A 27,507-nucleotide genomic window follows, 5' to 3' on the forward strand; every position below is an offset into this window, starting at 1 on the left:
TGCACGTTAATTATAAGTTAAGTTAAACTACGAAAAATAGGCAACAATGTATGATATCATGCCCAAACATAAATATAATCATTCACAAAAACGTTTTGTCTTGTATGTTGTAAACAAAATGGTTAGCGTAAAGAAGTTTTATAGGTTTTGTATACAGCTTGTTAATGTTCATCGCTCAGTGAAATCTGAGAGGGTAAAATAAAATAAAAAATGTAAATTTGGAGATTGTTTTTGCTGGAATGGTGAACAAACCTGGGCCATCAGGAGATGGTGTCTCAGGAGAATTGATTTCAGGGCAAGTAGCATACTCTTCTGAAACCAGCTCATCATTAATATGCAGGTCTTTCACTTTCGTTAGTGTCACAGAGACACAAAGACAAAACCTCTTCCTAGACAAATACAGGAAGTCCACCCAAAAGTTACATTACACTAGGGTACAGATGATAGTACACTGACAAATTAACCTGGAAGGAGTCAAAAGCTGGGCTTTCTGGAAGGAGTCAAAAGCAATGTTCCGAAGACTACTTTACCTTTTAAATCTTGATTGTAAACCCAGTCTCAAAAACCAACCCTTCTCAGATAAAAAAACTTACCCGTATTTACTTGTGAAAAAGTCGACCTTTTATGACTAAAAATCACCCCAAAAAGTTGCCCTCAGACTTATACTTGAGTATACACTCAGATAGAGGTAGTTTGGTAGCACTAGAACAGTAGACCTCTTAAGATAGTTGGCATAACAATTGCGCATAAAAATCTGCATAAAAACTGACTTTACAAAAGTTCTGATTGTACTAAATTTTGTGTCTGATGAGCTTGGTTCATAAAACATGATGAATTCATAAAGGCCACTTTTCCAGCGAACAATGTTTTGAACAAACAACATATTTGCTATTAGAGGCAAAACCCCTTATTTATTACATGCGTGAAGAGAAGAAACTCAATCGTGTCAAATATGCGCAATATTGCAACAAACTAATTAATTTTCAGGATCAAGCCGTTCCATGAAGAACCTTTTCCTTGAATAATGAAGCACAAAATACACGACAAGATTTCTTTCAAATAATTCTTGGTTGTTACATTTCCAAGTCTTTATTTTACCTGAATCCTGTGCAGAGTTGATCACAAATCCACGTAAGGTGTTCGATTTGTTCAATCGCTCTCTGTCTTTGTTGAACCCATAGCAACTATTGCCTTCTTGTAGTTAAGAGCCCCCCCCCCCCCCCCACATAAATTGTCCAGATAATCCGCTTGTAAAATAAGTGGAATTTACAAAATGAGGGGTGGTCCACAGGGGTGGTCCATGTCTGTTTTCAGGTCTTGAAAATTGGGGGTAAACTTATACACACGTTCGACTGATACACAAGTAAATACGGTAGTTTGGACACATTCATCTTCTCCAATGGAACAGGAAGAACACATTTTGGGTTCAAACTTTAGTATCTGGAATTATCACCAAGCAAATGCAGAGGTGATAAGACCAAAATGGCTGATGAAAAAGATTAGATTGATGCATTACTTTTTACCTTCACACCACAAACTAGTCCCACCAGGTTCTTGTAGTTCTTGGTCAGGTGATAAAACCTGTGAATGGCTCCTGCTGACCACTCTTTTCCCTGATAAATATTACCAAAGAAAATAATTGCTCAACAAAGTGTGTAATAGAAATTACAGATTGATGATCCTAATGCTGCAACAAGTAAAGACCGCCATTTTACCCTTTCCCTATTGTACCAAGATACAATATCTTTATGCATGGACATATATAAATAAATTAATAAATAAATGTGTGAAAAATAGTTCAACCAGCTACAGTAAATACTGTAATGCACGAGCAACAAATTAAAAGCATAGTGTGATAAAGATGAAATATTTCCATAAATCTCACTGGATGCATCAAGATGTTAGCCCAACCTACTGTATATATTGACTGAATAATATACTATTAGGGGTTGACCTACACAAAAATTCAACCTGTAAACCAAGAAAATCAGAAAAGTACAGTAAATGAAATGACCATACCCCATCAAATGGCTTGATATATGCAAGCTTGCTTGGCAATGCCTGCGCTGGTAATTTCATGAATTGTGATCTGATAACAGGTAGGGAAAATTAAAAAAAATACTAAATAAAAACTGTTATATAATAATGATAATAATGACATGACAAGGTTTGGCAAACAACTATATTCACACACGATGCATTTCTGGAAGTTATCCAGATTGAGGTATTGTCATGGAAATGCTATGTTAACATTGCAAAAAGGTGTCAGCTCTCCACGCTTTCCAAGAACTTTGAATCATCTGGAATTTTTCTATTAATGCTACCGGTAACCAAAAGGACACATTTTGACATGTTTTTCAGATCTCTTACCAACTACATTTGTATAACTGAGCTAATAACGTCAACCACATATCCTGGTAACATTATCTAGAGTGTTTTCACTCATGTGATCAGTAACCATGTTTTTCCACTGAAACAAAAGAAATTGTTTGCATGATAATAGAGCCCAAATCCAAGAGGATTAGCTGCAGGGTACAGATGAGTAGCATGATCACCGTACCCATTCCTGTAACATACCTACAAATTGTGAAATTGTGTTTATTCAGGGGTGAAAATGACTTATTTTGGCTTATTTCACACCCAGACTTTCATATCTTTCTAATTGTTCGGAAAATATTAAAGTTTGGGGTGTTAAAACTGAATTTTTGATTTACCCATGACCCCTTGCAGGCGTGGTCTTTCATACAGATAGTCAATTTTGAGGCAAATAAAAAGTAAAAACAGAAAGCTTTCACTACATGGAGGATAGTATCCCCTCATTTAGTTCTATTGACACCCTAAACGCTGGCTTTCTGCTCCACTTTTTTGCTCTACTTTACAATTTGAGGTCAGAGCATGTGTCTCTCAATTTCCTGAAAATTGCCCCTGAAAAGACATTTTGGACTTCCCAATAATATCCATAGAGCTTTGTGAAGCACATGGAAATCATGGCTTCTTTGCAAAGTAGATTGTGATGTTTACTGGCACTCAAGACTTGGTTCAATATGGTCCAGCATGTTTAAAAAAACGTAGCGACTCAGTCAAAGGCTAATATTTTCGCGATCCTGAAAGCTACGAAGACAAAACTGTGGAAATAGCTAGGGAACTTGTGAGCATTCAGAAAATGCTAGGTTGGAACCCAGTTATGCCTTGGTTGGATCAGGAGCCACATTGAAAGAAGTGGTCTCGAAAAATATTAATGCGTAATTGCGGAACAGAAAAAGCCTAGCGACTGTTTTGAGGAGTGATTTCTCCATTCGTAGTGGATCCCTCAAACTAATTTTTCTGTATGTTAAAGCACAAGGTATGAGCATTTAGTTGAGATGATTTTGAACCCACAGATATCAATTGAAGACTTGTTTCAAGCAATAACCTAGTGAGTGCCAGAATTCCAAAACACAGCGTTACAGTATGGAAACTACGGAATTTTGAATCTTTTTAATGTGTTTTAATAAACTTGAACTGTTGAAATTTGGCTCATATGTAGTATTTACTGCGTGTTATCACTGGTTATTGTCCGTTAATCCACGTAAGTGTTCTCTCTTATGAAAAATGGTTTTGAAGACTTTCAATTTGAAAATTGTGTTACGGGTTACACTCAAAATTTTCCTTGTTTTCACAAGAAAAGAAAGTCGCTTACCCTTTTTACACCCTGTATGCTAATCAACAAGGATAACCTTAGCATTCAGCAAAAATATATCTTTATTGAAGACGTTAAACTGAATAAATCAGGAAATGTTTCTGAGTCACCCCCAACTGGGTATGGTGATTGTGCTACACATCACAGCAACATGGCCACTGTTCCATTGTTTAGCAACACCAACATGGCTGCTGTGACAACGCATGAAAACACTCTATAGTCACTGTGATATCGATCAGTACCTTGCTAAATTGATCACCAGCTGAGACTGGGTATAAATGGAGTTATTTCTCACATCAGCCCAAGTACTTTAATGGAATTTGATTCTCGAGTGAGGGTAGACCTAACAAGGATTATCGCTTGTGAGAAACTCCCGCTTTTAATTGCCCTCACCTTAGCACTCGAAGACTTGACAAAGGCAATCTTGCCTTGTTACCATAATCAACATAAAAGACCTGTTGATAGTCACAATAGTTATATTTTATTTTTATCATTCCAAAAAGTACATTTGTAGCTACCATAGACCGAATGCATAAATGGTAGTCAAAAAAATATTCTTTTGTTTATGTGCTAATTAGCCTCACTAGCCTCGTTTGCATGGACAAAATACAAAAGAAATGTTGCTTGAGAGCGAGGCTGAGTCTCATTAGCACATAATCAAAAGAATACATTTTTGGCCGCCATTTATGCATTCGGTCAATAAACATTTCAAGACGTAAGAGTGCTGATTCCAGCAATTGTCAGATTTCTGTACTTTTGCAATCTGCAATGCACTCAGTGCAGTGTACAAGATGCACATGTCCAAAATCTTTAAGAGTGCAAGACATCTGTAGCTTGTTTAGATCACTAAGATCAAAGGTAAAAGTAAAAGGTAAAGTCGCTTTATTTTTCGTTGGTACATGTAGTTTCATCGACTTCGAGGCTGGTATCAATGGAAGCCAATGGTACGTCCTTTATCCCCACCCTCTGTCAGTGATCCATTTTACGGGTATCTAATGCTACATAAATCAGAGGAAAACAGAAAAGGTTTTGAGGATCAAACCAGGGACCTCTTGCTCCAACCAACTGAGCTACGCCTGTTCCTTCCTTCCACCATGATCCTTCTAGCCGTAGATCAAAAAGGGGACAACGATTTCAACTCGCAGCAGACTGAAAGCTAATCTAAATTCCAACTGCCAGCTACCCAGGCCAGAGCAAAAAAATGTTTACCTCTATGCTTTCCACTGAGTGTATACCCACAACAAGACCACGGTACCAAGAGCCATCTTCATACAGTGCACAACAAGCCTAAGGAAAAAAAAAAAACAACAGTTTATAAGTAAGAAAAATTTTCCACTGGCTGAAGAATGAGAGAAGTGGAAGTGTTTTCTCACACACCTCTGGGGTCTGGGCATGAGGGGCAATAAGCCACATGCTCAATACCGTAGTAAGTTGCTTTTTTGCTGTCTGCCTTTGCTGACGGAAATTCCAGAGGCACAGTTACCACCCAACCTTAATTATTTATCAGAGGACTTTCACATGCTAACAACCCCAAAACTCACCTGACCAACTGAAACAAACCAATCCGGCATCCTATATCTTGAACTTTCTCTACTGGAATAGAATTGTCTGTAAATACAAAGGCAACAAAAAGTTGACACTGAAGTGCAACTGTACCCCTGTATAATTCCTTAAAGCCCATGTTTTCTGCCTATCATTTTTTCTGATAATTATAAAAGGAGTATCTTGGATTGTACTGAATTCCTGAGCATGACCCACTTGAAGTCATAATGCATGATCCTGATTCAAATACCAGGAACACTCTGAGCAATAAATAGATTTGTTAATTGTAAAAACCCAACTGGTTTATTTATTACTATTCATGGGCCCAAAAGCTGCAATGTCTAAAGTGCTATAACTATGAGTTTTAAAAAAATCACTTCCTTTTTTCGTTCAAATTTTACAAGTGTGTGTGCTTAACACTTCACTAGTGAAAATTTTATTCAAAATGTGGTTACTTTCCAGATAAAATAATCAGGTGTCACTTATTGTTAATAGTTAACAGAGTTAAGAAATCCAAAGAAAAGGAAGAATAAATAAAATTAATTATTGATTTTTTGGTCATACTGTAGTAATAACTATCATTTATTATAAATAGCATCACTTTTAAAAATGGTTTAATCACTTCCTACTCAAAGAGTGCCATTATAGAGTGCATGTGTGCATGTACGTATGGGAAGTCGACTGTTTACCTGATGTCTTCTGTAAGTGCCTGTAGCTTTGGCCAGTTCTCAATCATCATGACCCAAAAACGATGGGGATCCACAACATGTGTAACACAGACTTCAATATATCCACATTCAGGAGGTTTGATTTTGGAGAAGTATGTTCCTCTTCCCACACCATCAGGTAAGTTAAGAGGGTTATCAGGTAGGGAGGGGCACAGGAGTGGTACTGGGTCTTTTTCCCCAGTTTCAACAGGAACAGAAACCTCACCATTGCTTTCTGAATGATCAATGTCAGCATCTGAGAAAGGCATTGTACAGTATAAAAGTACAATAACGTTACTGATGGTAGACTATTACAGCTAAATCAGCTGTGGTTTTTTTCCTCCATTCGTCACGTTACAGTATATTAGGATATAAGAAAGAAGAGAAACAAGAATGGAGAAGGGAACAATAATTATAGTCAAGACTAGTTCAGGCCCTTATTATGGCATGGTCAAGGAGCAGTGATGGCACAGTGGGGAGAGACCTCGCCTCACACCAGTGTGGCCTGGCTTTGATTCCCAGACTTAAAAGTCATAAGTGGGTTGAGGTTGTTGGTTCTCTACTCTGTACCGAGAGGTTTTACTCTAGTTTTCTCCTCTCCTCAAATCCAACCTATGATTAATAGTGCCTTTAATTAGCGATAAAATAATACACTTGACACTTAAATACTAATTATTCATCATCATCACCACACTGCACATGTACATTCTGCAGATTTTTTGGTCTGTATTAAATTAAGTGTACCATAGCAACAAGGAACCCTTTTTTTTCCATGAGAGGAAAGAAACCATAAAAATATTAATTTTTAAACTTGAAACCACTTCTTGGTTTGTAATGAATATCTTCCGGAGTACAATCAGGTAGAAGACATACACCTGGCACCTGTAACACTGATGAGGCAGACCTGAAATGGAATGCTACAGATCTTTATACTCACCAATAAGAAGGACAAACGGAAGTCAAAATGACAAGAAACAGCAAGTGAGCATCTGCACAACACAGTAGGAAAGCCCCACAGGCCTACAGGTGTAGAGTCTAACACCACAAGCTAAGTCAGAAATGCCTCAAATTTAACTTTGCCTGAACTTCATTTAGCAGCATTTAAGGTCCTAATTGACTCTTCAGACAGAACTCAGTATAAAGAATTTCCATTGAGTGACCCTTGTTCATTTATTTATTTACAAAAGAAATACCTTTAGCCAGGAACAAAAGCCAGTCAATCTTGGTGGGTCGTTCTATTCGCACTACATCTGGCATTGCAGACATAAATTCTACTATGCTCATAAACCCAAGCTGCTTGATGTTAAGCTCCTTGTTGTGAAGTTTCTGGGGAGGGCATGTTTCAAGGTGTTACTAAATACAGTATTTTTATTCCTTTCAACAAGCAAAGCCTTAAGCAATGACAATCTTGACTGAAATATGGATATAACTAGGAAATTGGTACTTTCAAGCTGAATGAAAAGGATTAGAATTTAACTGGTAATATGATTAATATGATCATCATATACTCATGCGCTCTCCACAAAAGTTTAAATACACATGTAAGATATTGTCTCATCATTGCTTTCCGAGAAGAAGTGGACAAAATTTATGTACCAAGTTGTGAACTACGTACTGTATTAAGCATAGTTTGCCATTCCTTCATTTTTGCTCATAAAGTCTTATTTTTTTGGGGGAATTCTCATCAAAGGTCCCTGTCCTGGGTACATGTTTTTGTGTAACTGTTATGGTTGTATTTTGGCATGAATGCAAAACAAAACTATCAAGAATTAATATTATAACATTATAAAACTGTACATTGTCACAAGAAAATCACCCATTTTTAGCCATACATAAAAGCACTGGATCATAGGCAGCAAAATAACAGTAACATATCTCACCTTGTATTCTGCGGCAAATCTAGCTGCCCATATCCCATTTGGTCGCTTTACTAAAACCTGTTCATAAAAAAATGTTTTTCAAGACTTTTTTTTTTTAACAAAAGCACACAGTTACTGGTAAGGCCACTATAAAAACACTTTTCTTTCCTGATTTGGAAAACACTGTGCATACCTGTTTACATTCATCTTGTATTTTTTCATCAATACCACTTCTCTTGTCAAGCTTGAGTTTAATTGAAGACGTTGCTTCCTTCATTTTGTTGCCATGATTGTTGTCGCTGACATCAGGGGTGGGTTTACTATTCCTCCTTTCCATGGTGGTTTGGGCAAATGTTGGGGAACTTTTGGTTCTGGATGGAAAACTATCACCTGGATCTACAGTTTTAACACCTGCAACAAGCAAGGAAGATTTTACATTTCAGTGAATGTATTCATAGACAAGAAAAAGAAATCTTTAAATGGTAACATGATTAATGTATGGAGCAAACTGCAATGAGCTACCTTAGAACAGTCAGCTGTAGCTCTAAGTCCCTCTCCCCCCCCCACCCCCCCCCAAAAAAAAAAAACATACCTGCAATTCCTTTCAGGCCGTCGAATAAGTTTTAAAGGTAAACTTTTGAGACACCTTTCCATTATTTATAATGAGATTTTACTGCCCCATCAGTAAAATACTGTTAATGGAACGTGACTGTACTAAAAGGGATATTCATGTGGCAATAGTTATCTTAGTGTTCTTTGTAGTCAGTCGTTCAAGGTCATAAAATCAATGGTTTTGTCGTAAATAAAATGAAGACATAAAAACTTTGTTCCTAGATCTTAGATTATAACCTACACCTGCATTGGCCGAATCTGTTAAGGCCTCATTCATTACTGCTAAAGAGCATGCGTAATGCGTACCTGCTACAAAGTAGAACCTGTGCAACTGGCTACTTTAATAGACAGAGTCTAGCTATAAAAGCCTCTGAGTCTGTTAGCCGTCCAAGGTTCACTTGGCAGTTTGTCTTTTATAGTAAGCAATCTAACTGTTTGCAATTTGTTAAAGTTTTTCCCCTCCCTCCCTCCTTTTGGAGATGGGTTGGATATATCGCTTTGCCTTCATTAAAATCAGGTCACTCCTGCGTGGTTTGGTTAAGTCTGCGCAGCGACTTCCCCCAAGCTTGTTGGCTCATCTGCATTTGTGCATTGCTCGCTAACCAATACTCATGTTTGATCCAGCACATGCTGTTTACCACTCAGTTCGTAGTGCTGGAGAGATCTATACACGAGGTTGTTCTATGTCACGCAATCCGAAGTCAAAAAGTAAAATCATTCAAGAGAATTTGCGAACCTTCTGATTTCTTTTCATGTTGAATTTTTTACACTTCTTATTTCACAGACTTTTATTAACCCTTTCAGCCCCGATAGTGCCAAATGGCACTTATAGATTTTACTCTGTCTAAAGCCAGACGATTTTACTCGTCAATGGGGAACCCCTCGGGGCTTAAAGGGTTAAAGTGGAGTGATGAGATTTATGGATAAAGAGCCCTGTCAACGTTTCACGAATGAGCGGAAAATCATGGACAGTGGCTAGCTACTTAAACACCAAATATAACATTCATAAACACTTTATACTATAAAATACTAGCAAAATACTATGTGATTTAAAACCGTAAAATTTTCACCGAAACGATTTGTAAAAGATTTGAGGAAAAAGAGGCTTGTTTTCACCATTTAGCAGTCTATTAATAACCACATATAACCTACATATTGTTATTACGATTGTTGTGGAACTGATTCAGTATACTGTGTATACTGATCGTTGTGTACAATTGTGTACAACTTTGACGCTTTGTTCGATTTAATAGGACCTTAATTGCATTGTTACCACGGTATTCCTTTAGGATTTAAGAATATGTTATATATTGCTTTTGCTCTATGTAACAGGTTGGATGTTGAATGTTGGATGTTTTCCGTTTAAATTAAACTGTGTTTGTAAAATCATTGTGAGGTGAAGAACACAACGATGTTTATTAGTGAGGTTGCTTCCAAACTATTCTGTGGACAATGAACTTTGCTGGTTGCATATCAAACATCCTTCCGAGGTCGTGACTTTTGCTAGCTCATTTACATCAGTCAGTGCAAATCTACTACGTTGAAAAGCTGAATTTATAAAATCGCTAATAACCCACCTTTTGACTTTTTTGGCACAATGGCAAAAAAGTTGTCCAGGACGCCTTGTCTTTTCGCCATTTCCGAACGTGAAGCACAAATATTATATAACAACTGTGACAAGGAACTTGCGCGATGAAACAGTCGTGAATTATTATTTAATTCGGTACAGATAATGTTAAGCCTCTGTAATTTGCTCAAATTTGTAAACAAGCCGCAAGGTTTTTTTTAACAAAATGGCTATCATTCAGAGGTTTAGGAAATAAGATTCTTGGTTAGTGAAGTAAAAACGGCTATTTTACTTTTAAGAAAGACAGTGATTGAACGTTTCTGGGAAATGTCTAACACGATCGGTGAGCCAAGTAGGTGGCGGGATAAAGCAAAGTAGCCGGCGGTCCATCGCCGGTAGCCGCCTTCTATTGAAACCTCTTATATCATGATCATTTTTGACCAAGAATTCAACACTCCTGTACACCTTAGCACTACAGCTGTATAGTGTATACATACCTAAATTTACGTCAACTCCTCTTCCATAGACTCTGAAACCTCTTCGTCCTTTCATGTCCTCGATTCTTGCTATATCAGGAATTGACTCTAAGAGATGACCAAGTGACTGAAATCTTAATGTACTATAATTTAATTCCTGGCCAAATCTGCGGTTAAATGCAATGCAAAACATAGACCCAAGCAATCCAGAAGGATAACTGCTAAGAAGTTCTTTTATTTGAGTTCTGATAAAATGAGGCACGACTGGCAATGATTCAGGGCGGTATGTGGTCAGACGAATTTTTCTTTTCGGTGAAGTCTTTTTCTGTCTTTCAACCAAACTGGCAATATGTCTTGTGGCAGCATCTGCGATTCCTGATGACAAAACAAGAAACATGAGAAAGTTAAAAGCATGACAAGCAAAAATATTATTGTCTTTCTTGAGCACGCACTGAACTTAGCTCTTGCCATCTTATAACTAAGATCCATTTGAGAGCAAGCAACTACTTAATAAAAATTAGCAGCCACCATAAATACAACATGTATAGGCATGTATTAAAATGATATCATGGTATATCTTAGCATACATGTATGTCACAGCAAAGGACAAAGTTCCTGCCTTTTCGCTTTATTTGGTTTTTGTGGTCTCATTTGCTTGATTAGCCCTTTAATCTAATCCTGGCAGAGAAAGAATACATGTACAGCTGTGGCAGACTCTAGAACATTCAAGAAGATTTTCCAACAGGATGCTGTTGATTCACAAGACTCTTCAATATACAATACATTTGCAAAAACTTGAAGGCCTTACAATGAATTGAAAACTCAACCTCAAGTGACAAAAATAAAGCAAAAAATAAGGGTACGGTCACTCAGCACTTGTGGGGACACTTGCAGCTGGACAACATTACGAGTTTGCAGCAATGCAATAACAATAGCACCTACATGTACACCACTGACATTGGGAGCTGGTCATTTGTGGGTGACCAGCTCCCAACATCAGTGGCTTCATAGTTCAGTTGGTTAGAGAGTTGCACCGGTATTGCGAGGTCAAGGGTTCAAACCCCGTTGAAGTCCTGAATTTCGCATGCTTCTCTGTGTAATTATTGCGTCCATAACTGCGACGACCATAGCTTTACTTGAAGTCATTATTTTTAAAAGATGGAAGTCTACCCTTTCGCAGATATAATTATGCACCTATCAATGTTAAGCCCGGGGAAGGGAGAAGGGACAGGCTAAAAGTGGGGATTTTGACTTTTTCTCCAAAAATAGTGCAAAGTTCCTCTCCCTGGGAAAAATACTAAAGTAAAAATAGCAAAATTTTCCTCACTCAGGCAGGTACAGATGGCCTCTTAATGCAAACTGGAGTCATTGAAAACAATGCTAAAGCAACAGAACTAGCTTCAAGGAATAACAAGTTCTGTGTTGGGTCTTTTAGTTTCACATGATCGATGACAAAGCAATTTACGAAAACTGAGAGCAATTGAAATCACTAAATTATTACTTTGTAAAATCCAAAACTGCTCTTAACAATATCAAAAGCATGTGGCTGAAAATGAGAAAATTAGGACGCTTTTATTTGTCTCATGTTTAAACATCCTGTTGCAATGTTAATATCTATTCCCAGTTATCACTACATGTACAAGTAAGGCATAACCAGTTATCCATGTTAGAAATAACAGATTGATCAATTGCCCAAAACGGAAAATACCGTAATAATCTTTGTCCACCCAAATCTTGAATGAGCATTGTTTTTGTTTTCTCTTGGGACCATTTTCGGTGGACAAACAAAGAGTATTATCATGGTACATGTATTTTCCTACTTCAGGCAATTTCAGAGCACAAGACAAGGCACCATTTGTTGCAGTCATCGCAGCATATCCAGGGTTCTTCACCTCCATAATCAGTGCGCTCGATTCCAGATCGAGTGGTCCGGGTTCGGGGCCTGGCAGGGGACATTGTGTTGTGTTCTTGGGCAAGACACTTTACTCTCACGGTGCCTCTCTCCACCCAGGTGTATAAATGGGTACCGGCGTAATGCTGGGGGTAACCCTGCGATGGACTAGCATCCCATCCAGGGGGGAGTACAAATACTCCTAGTCGCTTCATGCTACAGAAACCGGAGATAAGCGCCGGCCTGATGAGCCTTCTGGCTCGTAAGCGGAGACTTATCATCAGACAATCAGACAGTTTCTGGATTTGCTTACCTTTCTCTCATCCATCAAAGCACCAAACAAGGGAAATCGCACTTTGCTCCCAGTCCTTTGATACCTGAAGAGCAACTAGTTCCCAGGATCTCTCCATTTTCCAAGATTGCAGCCATGTCAAATTGCATTTTGTGCAGCATAGCGCAGTTGTCAAAATCCCAACCCAGGGAGGATCATGCGTTATCAATCTCCCATGGTTTGCCTGCCCCCTCAGGCTTAACATTGATAGGTGCATTACAAAGCCAGCAACATCTCTTTAGTTATTGCAAGTCCTGAAGTGTTAGTCTGGTAAGGATTTGAAACAGCAACCTTCTGTATGGTAGTCAGATGCTAAACTAGTGTAAGCCCCCTGATGGCTTGAAATTGTGACAATTTTGTTTAGGTGCTAACAAAAATATTTCCTAATCCCTTAAAAAATGAGGGATTATGATTTATACCTTCCTCCAGTCTGGAGGAAGGCACAAAAAATGGCCTGGAAGTGACAGAAGAATGGTTTGGATTGACAACAACAGAGAGAATGTGAAATATTTGTACTATTTTAATTAAGTAGCATTTTCCAACATTTCACTCTGACAGGCGGGTCAAAAACACAGGTCACATTCCACAGGTCAAGATTTAAAAGTCCCTACTCCACTGATGAACAACTAGGCCAAAAGTTTCCTGTAGACCTGAAACAACATTTTTGGAGAGTGATTAGGGCTAGGAGGCAGTCTTGGTGTTGTTTATCTATCTGCAGCACAGTGACATATACACTGACGTGTGACCTGTGATTTAGGGCCTGTTTACATGGAAGCTGGGTAACCCACTTGTTCATAGACTCTTATTTTTTTGGCATTGCATTTACATTATAGGTGGGGTGACTCGCAAAGGCGGGTTGCCCAGTCTAGCATGCCAGGTAACCCACCTAGGCGGGGTCGCTTTTTGCCACGTAAACAGTTGAAGGTGGGGTAACGAGCCAACCAGGGGCCGGCTCTTGTCACGATATACTACCTTTGGCGGAGGCGTTGCAGAATTAAAAGTGATAATAAGAGGCCACAGCACTGAAACATTGAAGCAAGAGAAGCTAGCGAGAGTAGAAGAGCATTAAACACCAAAATGTGTCCTTCACCCGCCATTTTCCTGTTTACGTACTTAGAGACCACGCAGTACATGTAGCCTCGAGAAAGGTCATCCGGGACCCCAGGGTGTTAAGATTGCATGTAAACGCGACCTATTTTTTGACTCCACTTCGGTGGGTTACCCCACCTCCATGTAAACAGGCCCTTAGACCCACTGTAGTTTGACTGCATGGGTGCACCGTGGGCGCCGACGAGAAATACATGAGCATGCACAGCTGTCGTGTCCTCGTCAAAAGATTCATTATTGAATATCAATACTTTCAATTCTACCCGAATTAGCTGTAGGGAAATCAAAGAAAATTGAAGGTTAATTTCCATCTTAAGCCCGCCGCACACGGTGAGGAAAGAGCTGAGCAAACTGTCTCACAAGACGGTTTGCTCAGCCGTTTCCTCACGTATGCGGGGAACTTTTGGTGAGAAATTCGCCTCGCGAGGCCGTGAGGAAAAAATCAAACATGTTTGATATTTTTAGCCTCGCGAGGCAAATTCCTTATTGTGTGCGGCAATTGTGAGAATCGACTTGAGCTTGGTCAATCAAGCATCCAATAAAAATAAATGGGATTCTCACGTGACTTAAGTGACGTCAGAATTTCTTCCTACAACGCCATCTTGAACCGCTGGAGTCACGTGAGTATGCCTTGTATTTTTATTGGATGCTTGATTAAACCAAGCTCAGCTCGATTCTCACGATGGCCGCACACAGTGAGGAATTTGTCTCGCGAGGCCAAAAATATCAAACATGTTTGATTTTTTCCCCGCACACGTGAGGAAACGGCTGAGCAAACCGCCTCGCGAGGCAGTTTGCTCAGCTCTTTCCTCAAGTGTGCGGCGGGCTTTAATATCGCACGCAATGCCTACCTTTAAGAATCAGGATACCATTTTCCCAAGTCGGTCGAGCTACATTTGGCATATCTTTAAGCATATCCAGAGGCGTTTTGTAACCAAGCTCACGAAACGGAAGCGGTCTCTTTACCATGTCGTTATAGTCTTTCTGCAATTCCGCAACTGTAAGACCATTTCTTGCAGAAATGAGCAACGAGCGCACATTTTTGATGACTTCTTCACGAAGTCCTTCGTCGCCACGTGACGACCTTTCGGAGTTACCAGTCATTATTTCATGTGTTAACCCCGCAATTTTTTGTCGTTTAGAATATTTAAAAGGTGCAGACCTTCTCCAGAAACAAAGAAGAGATACACGACAAAAATAGACTGAAAATCTCACATTTCGGTTCGTGAAACGGCAGCCTTCTCTTATTTCAATGTGTAAAGGAAACGCGGGAAGCAAAACAAACCCATACCCTGGGCAAAACATTCCTGTTACAAATCCTGCTAAAACAGGACGCGAGAGACTAAGTCGGGCAAAAATCTCCCAGAGAGCAATGCGTTTTATTATGTTTCAACATGGCGGACGGATCTGTTGAAAATTGAAAATGAGGTCGTATGGCTTTTAGGAAGACAAATGTCTTGCTACGGTTTTTATGATTTTTAGATTCTTCTTCAAAACTACATCAAGAAATGGAATCAGGAAATGATAAAGTGGGAAAGGTTGATGTTGGCTATGAGATTCCAACTTGGAGCAACTGGTCGCCGTTGGCGAAATTTTACCATCCGTTGCAAGCTGGTAGCATCGATGGCACAGATACGGAAGCGCACGATAGAGCTGTTTCCCGTGCTATGTTGGCAAAATGTAAGGAAATAACTGTTCATATGTCACAGTGAGTGGGTTATTTAACCTGATTTTCGTATCGGTAGCTCAGATCAGCTGTATAGTATGGTGACCGTGCATTGGTCCGCGAGAAAAAAGGATAATCTTGAATATCTTACCTGAATCAAAATGCCACGAACTGAGATTTTCCCTGAAGATAGCTTTTTCGTTTCTTGCGATAATATTCAATTGGCAAAATCCTAACTGAAATATTTCTTTTGTAATTCGAAAAAAGGTGAACGTAATCGGGAGCCCTAGCTTCGTCGGCGAATTTGGTCTTTGGTCCTCGAATCATGTAAGCAGCCCAAAAAAAATTCCTTTTAATCCCGATAATTTCTGTACAAACATGAAAATTTATTTCTTCTTTATTATCTTTGATATATCTCGGCTACAGTCGTATTGGATGTTGTTGAGAGTATGGAATCTGCTTTTATTTTCAATTGACTGTCTCCCAGTACAAGCTCCATTTCATTATAAGACCGTATAGGTATTCTAGACATACTAAAGAAGGTAACCCGTTCATAAACATGTATAATTATAAAGAAGATTTTGAAAATATTCAGATAAAGCAAAGACATTTTCCATTTATCGAAGGTTTTCTTTATCTCGTTTGCGAGATTTAAGTTCTCTGGGGTCATAAGTAGTATAAGCTGTGGACCGATAAAACAAAAGTTTAAAACTCTGCAGAAAATTTGTTCCCAACCGCAGAAGTGAGTTTATGTGTAAATCCATTCTGCCAAAAGACACGTGTTCCAGTTGCCTTTTATCTTTACACAAGCCAAGTAAACATGACCGTGTAAGTTACACGGCTGCAAAAGTAGAGACTTTCTAGAAAGACAAATCAACACACCTGTCAACAAACTTGAATTCTGCCGAATCACCATATGAATAGCAAATATAGGTCGGTGTGCGGGTCCCATACGAAATGCCACTTTGTGATAGGCAATGATTTTATTATTCAAGAAAGGTAGCATCTACATTGTACATCCTGCACCCTAGAATTCACCAAAAATGATAATGCTTTCCTTTACTTTGATTTTTTAATTTAATTGTTTCAACTCCTGGTTCTTTCTGTATTACATGTATTTCCAGATAAACCAAACAAGAGAGTTTGTGGTGATCCAGACAAGACACTGTTTGTTGGGAAACTGAGCAAGGACACCTGTGAAGGTTTAACCTTACTTTCATTTAATGCAGTTTTAGTATGTTAGCAAGAACGACAGCTGTCAGTAGCAAAACGGAAAGAAAATATGGTAAAAATACCACACATATTGAGTCATAGATCTAGGTCATCTGAATCCATCAAGGCTAAATTAATAATTTTAGCATTTTTAGCAAAGCTCTATTACTTTTAGTTGTATTAAGTGATAATGTTGCACTTAATCTCAAGCAGAAAATATAGACCTTTTTTAGCCTACTGCCATTCCTATTTTGTGCAGAGTACTTTTATTTTAACAGTTTCTGCCAATTTCAATTGTCAGATACTGTGTATAAAGTGTTTGGAAAATGTGGAGAATTAGTGAATTGCAAGCTGGTCCGAGATGTTGGTAAGTGATGCCAATTAGACTCAGTTGTGCCATTTGTGGATGACTGAAATTCCCACGTCTTGCACTTCACCCCAGCTATCATCAGGATCTCATATCCATTCATTATTGAATGGTGATGCAGCCATTCAAATAACTCACAGCTCAGCCACTTGATTATTGTCAGTGTTGAAACAGGGAAAGGTAACTTTGAATTTCTCTTGGGTATTAGACCTGGAAAACATTTTTTATTCCTTATAAGGACTGGAGGGGTGCTGGGTCCTCCCAATTGAGTTTGAGATGCCATTTCAAATCAGGCTGGATTTTATTTCAACTCATTGCAGCCAATAATAATAGGGAGTTTAAAGTGTCGCTAACCCCAAAATATTTTTTTCACTAAAATGAAGCTTTGCACCTGTTCGAAACCGATGCGGCCATTTTTTCATTTTTCTAGCAAATCTTGCCATTTTATAGGCTTCAAAAGTTGCGAAAATCCAAGCATCTTTTGTTCACGACTGAGTCAGAAGGGGAGTGGGTCTATATTTGACGTCACAAACTGATTTACATTGCATTTACTCTTTGTAAAAATGCATGCAAAGTAGACTGTGACATCAAATCAGGAATAGACCCACTCCCCTTCTGACTCGGTCGTGAACAAAAGATGCTTGGATTTTCGCAACTTACGAAGCCTATAAAATGGCACAATTTGTTAGAAAAATGAAAAAATGGCCGCAATGTGTTTTGAACAGGTGCAAAGATTTATTTTAGGGGAAAAAATATTTTGGGATTAGGGGCACTTTAAGAAATGACTATGGCTACTGCAATGACATAGCCACAAAACAAGAATATCATTGGTTAAAAGAGGGGAAAATCGTACTGCACAAGCCACACACATTTTATTATGGTACTCTGCATAACAACAAGTTGAAATCACCAAATTTGAGGTTTTAACGACAACGCAAGCGTACAAATGTGAATCTTTCCTTCTATAGTTTTACTCTGAACTGCTCGCATAAATTTAATTTTATGATAATTCACCCACATTGTACGAAGAGAACAAGATGAAATAACCACAAAAGACTTAGGATTGTGCAAAGTTTCATTTTGAAGTGACGTTTGCATCACCGTCTCCATAGTAGATCTTCAAGTCCCTAATAAGAAGGAAAGGAAAGGAACTTTATTTAAGTGTCTAATCTTTTAGCGCTGTAGAGCACTAATTGGGGACACTGTAAATTGAAATTAACAAGTTAATGCAAATCAAATCAAATTTTGGTTTTTGAGAAGAGGGGAAAACCGGAGTACCCAGAGGAAAACCTCTCGGTACAGAGTAGAGATTCAACAAACTCAACCCACATATGACGCCGAGTCTGGGAATCGAACCCGGGCCACATTGGTGGGAGGCGAGTGCTCTCAAAACTGCGCCATCCATGAACCCCAGTTTGTTGTAATATTGCCCCAGTAATATTGTCAGTTTTGGTCATCTCCTTCACCTGAGACCTTGGTCTGTGTGCAAGCTCCCTGTTTCAGGAATCATGAGTGTTTAGGACTAATGAGATACCATGCATGAGAGGTAACATGCAATTCTCAACCACATAAATTATGATCTGTAATAACTGTGGAGAGTTGTCTCACAGCCTTCCTTGTGCTGAAAGTAATAAAGTCACTGCCTTTATAAATAATAATATTATTCCTTGGTTAAAAGTTACAGTGTGTACATGTAGCAGAGGTCCCATGCTATTTACAATGACCCGTGTTCATCGTGACACTTTTAATGTCTTTGTCTTCATTGAATTTAGTTACAGGGTTCTCAAGAGGCTATGCATTTGTGGAGTACAAAAGTGACAGAGATGCTAATAAAGCCTGGAGGGTAAAATAATATTATATTTATTAACCCATTCACCCCTAAACCGGCCATACTTAGTATTTTACTCTGTCTAACACCAGACAATTTTACTCATCTATGGGGAACCCCCAGGAGTCAATGGGTTAAACTAATTAATTTTATAACATGACCACTTGACCACTGCCTTTGGTTAAAAGGCTTTTCACTAAGCAGACTATGCAGATCATTTTACTATTTACATTCAAAGGACATTTCCAGGAAGAGGTCAAAGTGAGACTTGAAGTTGCAGCTTTGTCTTTTGGGGATTTTGTTATCTCTGTTTTGACTAATTAAATGTGCTGTTTGTTGTTTGTGGTGGTCAATTATCAAGTTTGCTGTTATTAGTGTTTCCCAATTAGCCGCTTACCCTTTCCCTTGGGATCATTTGGCCTTCTACTTTCAGGGAACTGGTACCCTTCAGATTCTTGTCAACTTCCTCGTTGTTAAAGAGTCTTGCTCGCCCACTTTACTTTGCACCCCTTTGTTTTGTTGTAATTTAAAAGCTTTATTGTCACAAATAGAAGAATTACATTACATATACTCAAAAAATACAACAAACTTAAGATAAATACAATACGAAAGAAACAGACTTACAGTGTGATGCACCTTACCGTGGCCACCCTACAAAGTTTTTTACGATCAGGGTGTGCAAATTTCATTGACAGTCACTCCTCCTTGCAAAAATCATACGGTTGTAATTTGAACACTGTTGCATGGGTTGTTGAGTTGATGTACTTACACTTAGTGGTCAAATGTGAAAGTTTGTACTGTAATATGCTAAACAAGAAACTTTTACATAAAAATAATAACCTACAAGAATTATTACAGTTTACACGATTTACACTACCATTGATGAACTACTTGAATTACATTACAAATTATAGTTTACACAAAAAAAGGGATATGTCTTGGCTGTAAACTCTGATTTTGTTTCATTATTTATTCACTAACATGTATGGGCTTGCAGATATTGTTAAGGTCTTCCAGCACTCAAGAGAAAAATTAGAACAATTTTGTCACAGAATTAAAAAATGTTTCGAAGGTTCTTGGGGGAAATTATCCTGTGAAATTAAATGAATTTCAATCAGAAAAAAACAGCAAAATACCTTGCCATTTCAGGCGCTTTTCTATGAAGTGTAGAGATGCGTCTGTCGTCAATTCAAGAGGGGAAGACAGTTTCTATGCATGGTACCTAGTTAACCCGTCTTGATTACCTGTGGAGTCTTATAGATTCTGTTATTTCCAATTTTATTTCCAGTTTTGAATCTCGAAACCCTTCAGTAAGCGTAGTGGAGAGAAATACTGACGACAGCAACATAGTCAGAATTAGTCTACCATTCAAAGACCAAGTTCGGAGGCAGTTGCATGATCTTAGTAATAAGATTGGCCCCACTTTGCAGCCAGTTTTTGTAAGCAAGAAATTAGAACAGGTTCTGAAACCAAAAGAAGCCAAGCCCTCAATTGTCAATCAGCAATGCGTTGTTTATCATTTTGTACGTGATCTGTGCGATGCAGGTTATGTCGGCTACACAGCTTGACACCTTTTTGAATGTGTTTCTGAACACAAAAGTTCGGCAATCGTCCGGATCAATCGCAAAATTCCCACCAAAAGTAGACACATGAAATCCCTGGGTTACCAGTTCAGGTTACTTCCCACCTTCGGGAAGAAGTTTGTACACGCATTAGTTTCAATAAAATCGTAACAAACTATACATCAGAAGAAATAGTCCAAGAAGTTATTTCTTCATTTAGCAAAAATGATATACATTAATTCTGATCATTCCAGCCATTAATCGTCCTCTGGTCTTCGAGGAATTCCTAGTCACAGTAGTCTTTGCTGCTATTCCAAGAGAAGATGGTTCAACAACAATTCCGTTTCTACTCGATAACATGTTGCGAAGAGCAAGTCATACCTAAAAAATAATAGAAACTGAAATTCTAACAAACATAGCTTATTTTTCCATGGAAAATGGAATTATATAGCCCATTGATGTCCGATGGAAACAGATTACTTTGCACAGTGATAGAATTTCGAATTTTGGGGCCCCTGAAAATGCCGGGGTACAGAATCAATACAAGTAATGTTGTTCCAAAGCCTTCTGTAACTTGAGATTTTTTGGCCCACTTTGAGTAACTTTCTTCCTCTTTCACTTTGTATCTTGTTGCAGGAACTGCACAATGAAACCATTGATGGTTGCACTATACTCGTGGAGTATGAAGCAGCAAGAACCTTAAAGGGATGGATTCCAAGACGACTCGGTAAGCTGTCTGTGGGGAAGAGGCAACCACAGTCATCCCTTAAATGACAGCTGTAAATTCAACTTAAGAGTTAAAAGTTTCTTGTTAATTATTTTAGGGTGCGTTCGATTGACCTTATTCGGGAATAAGAATACGTGGAGTGATGATTTAAAACACCATGTGTAGCGTTTTGCAACAACATGGATAATGGAGCTTTGTTTAAAGTAGCATTTTAGCAGATGTTTAACAATATAAATGTGAATCTCTGTAAAAACGAAGGATTTCTAACTTCTATTCCATGTATTCCTATTCCGGAATACGGTCAATCAAACGCGCCCTTAATATGTGAGAGAACAACCCAGAAAGGAGTACTTGGCCGACAAGATACATTTAAATGTGTGACAATAACGTGACTGCTTTTTTTGTTAGTTTATACATTTATGATTATTTATCATTTATTTCATTCATGTTTTTACCGGTACATTCAGTTCTGTTTGTTAATAATTGGTTGTTTAGCTGACACTTATCCCTCAAGTGTGATCTAAATTATTGTTGCATGATTTGTTCAAAACAGTTACTATGTAGGCCTTGAGATGTAAACGAAAATGTCACAACTTGTCAAGTATTCCTCAAATTCAAACAAAGCAAAGGCAAATAAAGTATTCCAGATCTTATCTGGCATTACAGGTTCGCTTGTTTTGTTTGAATGCAGGCAAATATCATTAGTTCAGCATCTTTTGAATGACATGAGTTTGTAACTTGCAGGTGGTGGTTTTGGAGGCAAAAAAGAATCTGGACAGTTGAGGTTTGGAGGCAGAGATCGGCCATTTAGAAGACCAATGTAGGTTTTTAGTAATTTTGTCATTAATTTACATTTACCTTTTGATATTAACGTTTTTAAGTTTTTTATGGGGGTACAGTGGAGGTATTGAGCTAACCCCTGTACATGTAGAAGCCTTGAGGTGCTGTGTTGGTGAGGAATGAAACACAATAATTTGCATTCTAGAGGTTGTCCATGGTAACCGGTCGTTTCCCCTTCACATTGATTCGCCTACGCTGAAGTCGATTTGCCTACAGACGTTAAAGGGGCTAAGTCACGCAAAATGAACTAATTTCATGACGCCCAGAATAACCCCCCCCCCCCCAAAAAAAAAAAAAACTGTTCAACAACATAAAAGAAATACATCAAAAGGAAAGAGAAGCGTGGGTGGATGCAAATGGACAAGATTAAAACAGATTGTATGTCGAGTTTAATGGTAAATCGCCTGGATAAACGTCGTTTCTGCTCAGAATTATCTTGTTTGTGATGTAACGATAATTTTATCAGTAAAGGAATTCCACATTACTATTTTCAAGTTTTAAATTCGAATTTTACCAAAGATTTCTCCGAAACACCCTAAACTAACATGACATAGCCCCTTCAAGTCGATTTGCCAACATGTTTAGAAATTAGAACATCTTATGCGTACTGGACACTCATTTGGTTTCATCAAACAGGTTGATGAAGGTAAATTAACCACACATAAGAAAGATTTGTGTGGTGATGCTCAATATTTCTCATGATGCTTTATTTACCTTGACAACAATTCATGTCATGTAACCAAATTTTCATGTACCTCTGGACTATCTCCAGTATGCATTAGTTTGATTTTCCATAAAAGTAAAACAAGAATCCAGTTTAAACAAGCTATAAATTACACAAACAAAGGATGAAAGTGCTGTGTGGTTATAGTTTAGATTCTCTACACCACCTTTTTCATAGTTTGATTATGCTTTTTTTTTACATATGGAATTTCAGTATGGGGTATTGCAAGTTATGACAAGTTTCAGAAAATAGCAGTTCGTTTTGCCTTCCCAAAGGAGGTCAAGCCTGTTTTGAACCTTTTAGATGCTTCAAATAATAAGTGACGGAAAAGCGTCGCACCTTTTACTAAAGGCCCTTTGGTAGATCTCCTACCACCCAGAAAAACAAGCTGATTGCTAACGAATCGTGGCCATTCCTATGTACTTCGTCCAATTAGAACCGAACGTTTTAAAACGCCCTTTTATCAATAGGTGTCTTTTTAAATTTATTTCATTGTAATTCAGAACGTCCGTTTTTGAAATTAATGAAGACCTTTAATTATTTATTTAATTTCATTTTTGCCACTAGACCAAGTGAACAGGATCGGAAACAAAACAACAACTATTTGCGTGGCTCACGTGATCACGAGACGTCGCGCGAGAATTACAGTTATCGCGATCGTGAACGGGAGAAACGTGAGCGTGACAGAGAAATGTCGCGAAGTACTTCTCGCTATCGTGACCGTGGAGATGATGGGAAAAAATATCGTGAACGTGACAGTGAAAGGTCTCGTGTCAGCGAGCGATCTCGTGACTATGAAAGATCACGTGAACGTGGTGGAGAGCGTTACAAAGAGCGCGGACGTCACGGTGAATCTCGCCACAGAGAGAGAGACGGGTATCAAGATAAAGTAAAAAACAGTTCCGAGACAAGTGAAAAGGCAAAAGACGCTTATCATAAACATGAACATCAGGAGGTCGGGATCAGCTAACAGATCTTTGTGTTGGTAGCTGCAAATTCAGATGGTGTCAATCTCCCAAAGGTGTCTGTATCACAACTAAGGAAACAGAGACCCATTGCATAAATGGCGCTGAAATTTGAATAACAATACTTAAACATCTGGAGCCTTGTGTTAGTGCTTTTTAACAAAGGACTTCTCGCGTAGATGTGAAGATGTACAAGTACTGTTATTCAAATTTCAGCGCCACTTCTGACATTTATACAATGGTTCTAGGGAAGAGGCCCATATAGGAGTTTTCAGCCACAAAGTTGGAGTACACCATCCCAGAGTAGCGCGCCACCAATGGCTGGAAATCTGAATCTAACCATCGACCTGATGGACTCCAGATTCCTCTGAATTTTTCCAATAAAATAACAGGGCCAACAACGAGTGTTTGAGTGTGAGTCTTGTTTGTGGAATAGCAATCGGCAGAAGATCGTTTTATGGTGTCCCATTCCCTTATTACACGTAGGAAGACATGTATGAAAAAATCTGGGTGCTGTTAAATAAAGGGAGTCGAACGTACGCCTTCGCGATTCCCTTCAATTGAGCCAAGGGATACCGTAGTTGGAACTAGACCATAAAACTAAGTTCACAGCCTGTATCCTGCAAGGCCGTTAAATGAGTCAGGGAAGTATTTGTCGATGATTGAGCAGGCATTTTCTGAGGAAAAAAAGAATTCTGACAGAAATCGGACCCACGCATGAACTTCTGATTACTAATTAGGAGTTGTTTGTCGTGGCTGGTTGGTTGGGTTAATTACACAAAGGAAAAAGAGGACGAGCTCTTGGTAACAGTTCAGGGGCTCCCAACGATCTTCGGTCGACGGTGAAATATGTGTTCGGCAGAGTCAAACTGTTGTAAGAGGATAAGTGGCCTGGCGACCTGGCCAAACGACTAACGTGGCTACGTGCCTAACTCAGTATACTACTACTACTACTACACAGAACTCTGGACTCAAATTATCTTGCAAAAGAAGCAAAGGCTCTGCACGATTTCAATGCACATTAACAAGATTTCAGTATTAAATAATAAAATAAATGAAAATAATAATCAACTTGTAAAGAGCAAGTATCTATGCGCTAGTTACAAACTAGTAGCAATAAAACAACACTAATGACAATAGTGCAATAAAAATAATATATAAATAAATAAAGAATATAAAAATAAAACTTAGAAATAAACATATATAAATACAAATGTGTACAAAACTGTTACAACTGTTACTCGGTAAAAACTCTGGCGAATAAATGGGTCTTAAGTTTCTTAGATTTAGGAGTGCATAGCAATGTACCGTTATAGTTCCTTCTAAGATTGTAACTAGATGGGGGCAATACAGAAATAAGCTCACTAAGGTACAGTGGTGCTAGCCCCTTAAGAACTTTAAAAGTTATCAAAAGTAACTTAAATTCAATACGAGAGTGGACTGGTAACCAATGTAACTCCCGTAATAGCGGAGTGATATGACAAGATCGAGGTGCACAAAAAACTAAGCGAGCAGAAGAATTCAAAACTCGTTGCAACTTATGAAGCTGATAATCAGGGAGGCCGTAATAAAGACTGTTACAATAGTCAACTCGACTAGTTATAAACGCATGAACTAGGGTCGCCGCAGATTCGCTGGTTAGATCCTTGCGTATACGCTTAATGTTAATAACATGGATGACAAATTACTCCTTAATTTTGGCGCGAAATTTGAGCATTAATTTATAATTTCACTTGTGAAATTACATTGTTGCCATGGCAACTTTTTCTACACTGGCAAAATGGCGTTTTATGAACGTACTGAGTTTGCCACTCATGATATTAATTGCCCCCAAGCATCATCGTAGCTTGAGACTGCGCGTATATTGAATTACAATAATATAGTATCATAAAGTCTCTGTTACGAGCCTGAAGGCCCATTAAGGCCATCGCTTATCTCCGGTTTCCGTAACATGAAGCGACTAGGAGTATTTTTAACTCCCCCCTGGATGGAATGCTAGTCCATCGCAGGGTTACCCCCGGCATTACGCCGGTACCCATTTATACACCTGGGTGGAGAGAGGCACCGTGAGAGTAAAGTGTCTTGCCCAAGAACACAACACAATGTCCCCGGCCAGGACCCGAACCCGGACAAAAAGATCCGGAGTAGAGCACACTAACCATGAGGCCCCCGCACCTCCCAATATAGTATCATAACTGGTTGTTTTAGGTTTATTGAGGGACAGATAGAATGATCATGTAATTTCCGCGTAGATCATGCATAAGAAGATCTTGGATGCGCTTATTGCTTTCACTTAACTGGTGAGAGGACAGGTAATTTGCAAATATAAATCTCAGTATTCCCTTATTTACATTAAACCGTTTGTTTGACAAGAAATTACGGAAGGCCAGCTTTTTGCTACGAGGATAACAGCGAAAAAACCTCTACTTTGTCCCGAATTTTCTATAATAAAAACTTGTTCAGAAATCAAAAGTCTACGTTAACATCACACACCAGGTATACTCCTTAGTATCTGGCTAGAAATATTCTTCTCACTACTTTTTCCTCCGGCCGCACTTTAGCTATTTGATGAGCCTGAGCCAGTCTCGTGCTTTTTCAAGGATTCTTTTATAAGTGTCGGGTCCTAAGAGCAAAATAAAGCACCGATTGAAGATTTTAGCTTCCAAAACTTGCCCAAATTGTATCGGTAGGTCCTGGAATTCGTCCACAGAAAGGCCAGAGAGACAACTTCACTCCTGAACCGCCAGTGATGTTTACAACAGGGCATTTTAGGCGTCCCAGTCTGCATGAAACCATCTCTCACTTCTGTCTCGAGAAGGCATGACACGCGCGGTTCTTACGTTACGTTTATACCTGTAGAATCAACTGAAATATCAATTCCTTGTAAAAACCAGCATCTTAATTTTTTTGGTAGGCTAGGCTACCGGAGAGCTTGAACATTTACGCATGTTTGAACAAAAGAGAAAAATGCAGTACCTCCAGACATGGCGCTGGAGCGTCGTACCAAACGAGTCATCCCGGGATTTCGGCCCGTGCGATCGCTTTTGGACGCAGTTGGCCCTTCGCTGCTTGCTGCTTCCGCCCTCGCCTCCCGGTACGGGCATTGAGGGAGAGATATGTCGGCCCCTAAACCATATGAGACAAATCCCACGCCTACTCACAGCTCCAGACCGCCCTTGTCATTACAATTTAGCGTAAGATTTAGTCGCTTATATATTCAAGAGATAAGTCATTTTATCTGTCATATGGTAAGCACTGGAGTCGCAGATTACAAACTGCACGCAGGCGCACTGCTGAAGGTAACATACTTACATGCATAAACTTTATTTCATCTCGAATTTCAGAATAACTACAGGAGCCAATGTCTTCGAGACATTACATTTACAACTAAAATACATAGCATATACAGATTCATGACTAAATACATAATATTTCAATATATATTACTTAAAAAGAAAAGCTGCATTACAAAATGCGGCCCTGGATTCTCTTTTAAAACCAGTGAACTCAGTGGTACGGATAAAATCAGGTAGCGCATTCCGCAACTTAGCTGATACGTACGTAAGAAAAAGAACTAAGACTGTCTGGGCCCGGTTGTTCAAAAGGTGGATAACGCTATCCACCGGATAAATCACTATTCTGCAGTTAAGCCTTCACGATAATGGTGAATTCAAAGCAAATTTAAAATTCACGGTAATCGTGAATTCAGAGAAGAGATCGTGTTGAGGAGATTACGAGCCAGATAAGTGCTACGATCATTTCCCTCTTTCAGCTATAGCCCGTGCTTCAAATAAATACTCTCATTTTTGCTCGTACGATCAATAAAGAATAACTTAAAACAAAGT

At 38.8% G+C, this 27,507-nt stretch overlaps 2 protein-coding genes across 2 annotated transcripts; one reads left to right on the forward strand and one right to left on the reverse strand.

The window, feature by feature from the left end:
* Nucleotides 1-252: 252 nt before the first annotated feature.
* Nucleotides 253-15,079, reverse strand: LOC138036881 (tudor domain-containing protein 5-like; the record flags this gene model as incomplete). The annotated part of the gene is given in 13 exon segments (XM_068882936.1): nucleotides 253-343; nucleotides 345-389; nucleotides 1,524-1,613; nucleotides 2,020-2,089; nucleotides 4,073-4,134; nucleotides 4,889-4,966; nucleotides 5,221-5,287; nucleotides 5,911-6,184; nucleotides 7,122-7,254; nucleotides 7,809-7,865; nucleotides 7,981-8,198; nucleotides 10,464-10,817; nucleotides 14,623-15,079. Coding segments are annotated over 13 exon segments (1,993 nt in total), but the record flags the coding sequence as incomplete, so codon positions are not given.
* Nucleotides 15,080-15,142: 63 nt separating this feature from the next.
* LOC138036882 (U11/U12 small nuclear ribonucleoprotein 35 kDa protein-like) lies at nucleotides 15,143-24,063 on the forward strand. The gene is made up of 7 exons (XM_068882937.1): nucleotides 15,143-15,451; nucleotides 16,562-16,639; nucleotides 16,951-17,016; nucleotides 18,789-18,859; nucleotides 21,043-21,133; nucleotides 21,878-21,953; nucleotides 23,265-24,063. Exons 1-7 carry the CDS (start codon nucleotides 15,280-15,282, stop codon nucleotides 23,665-23,667), a joined length of 957 nt encoding a protein of 318 aa, XP_068739038.1. The 5' UTR covers nucleotides 15,143-15,279; the 3' UTR covers nucleotides 23,668-24,063.
* Nucleotides 24,064-27,507: the final 3,444 nt, after the last annotated feature.

Source organism: Montipora capricornis, unplaced genomic scaffold (genome assembly GCF_036669925.1).
Source record: "Montipora capricornis isolate CH-2021 unplaced genomic scaffold, ASM3666992v2 scaffold_53, whole genome shotgun sequence".
In the NCBI taxonomy this organism is placed as follows: domain Eukaryota; kingdom Metazoa; phylum Cnidaria; class Anthozoa; order Scleractinia; family Acroporidae; genus Montipora; species Montipora capricornis.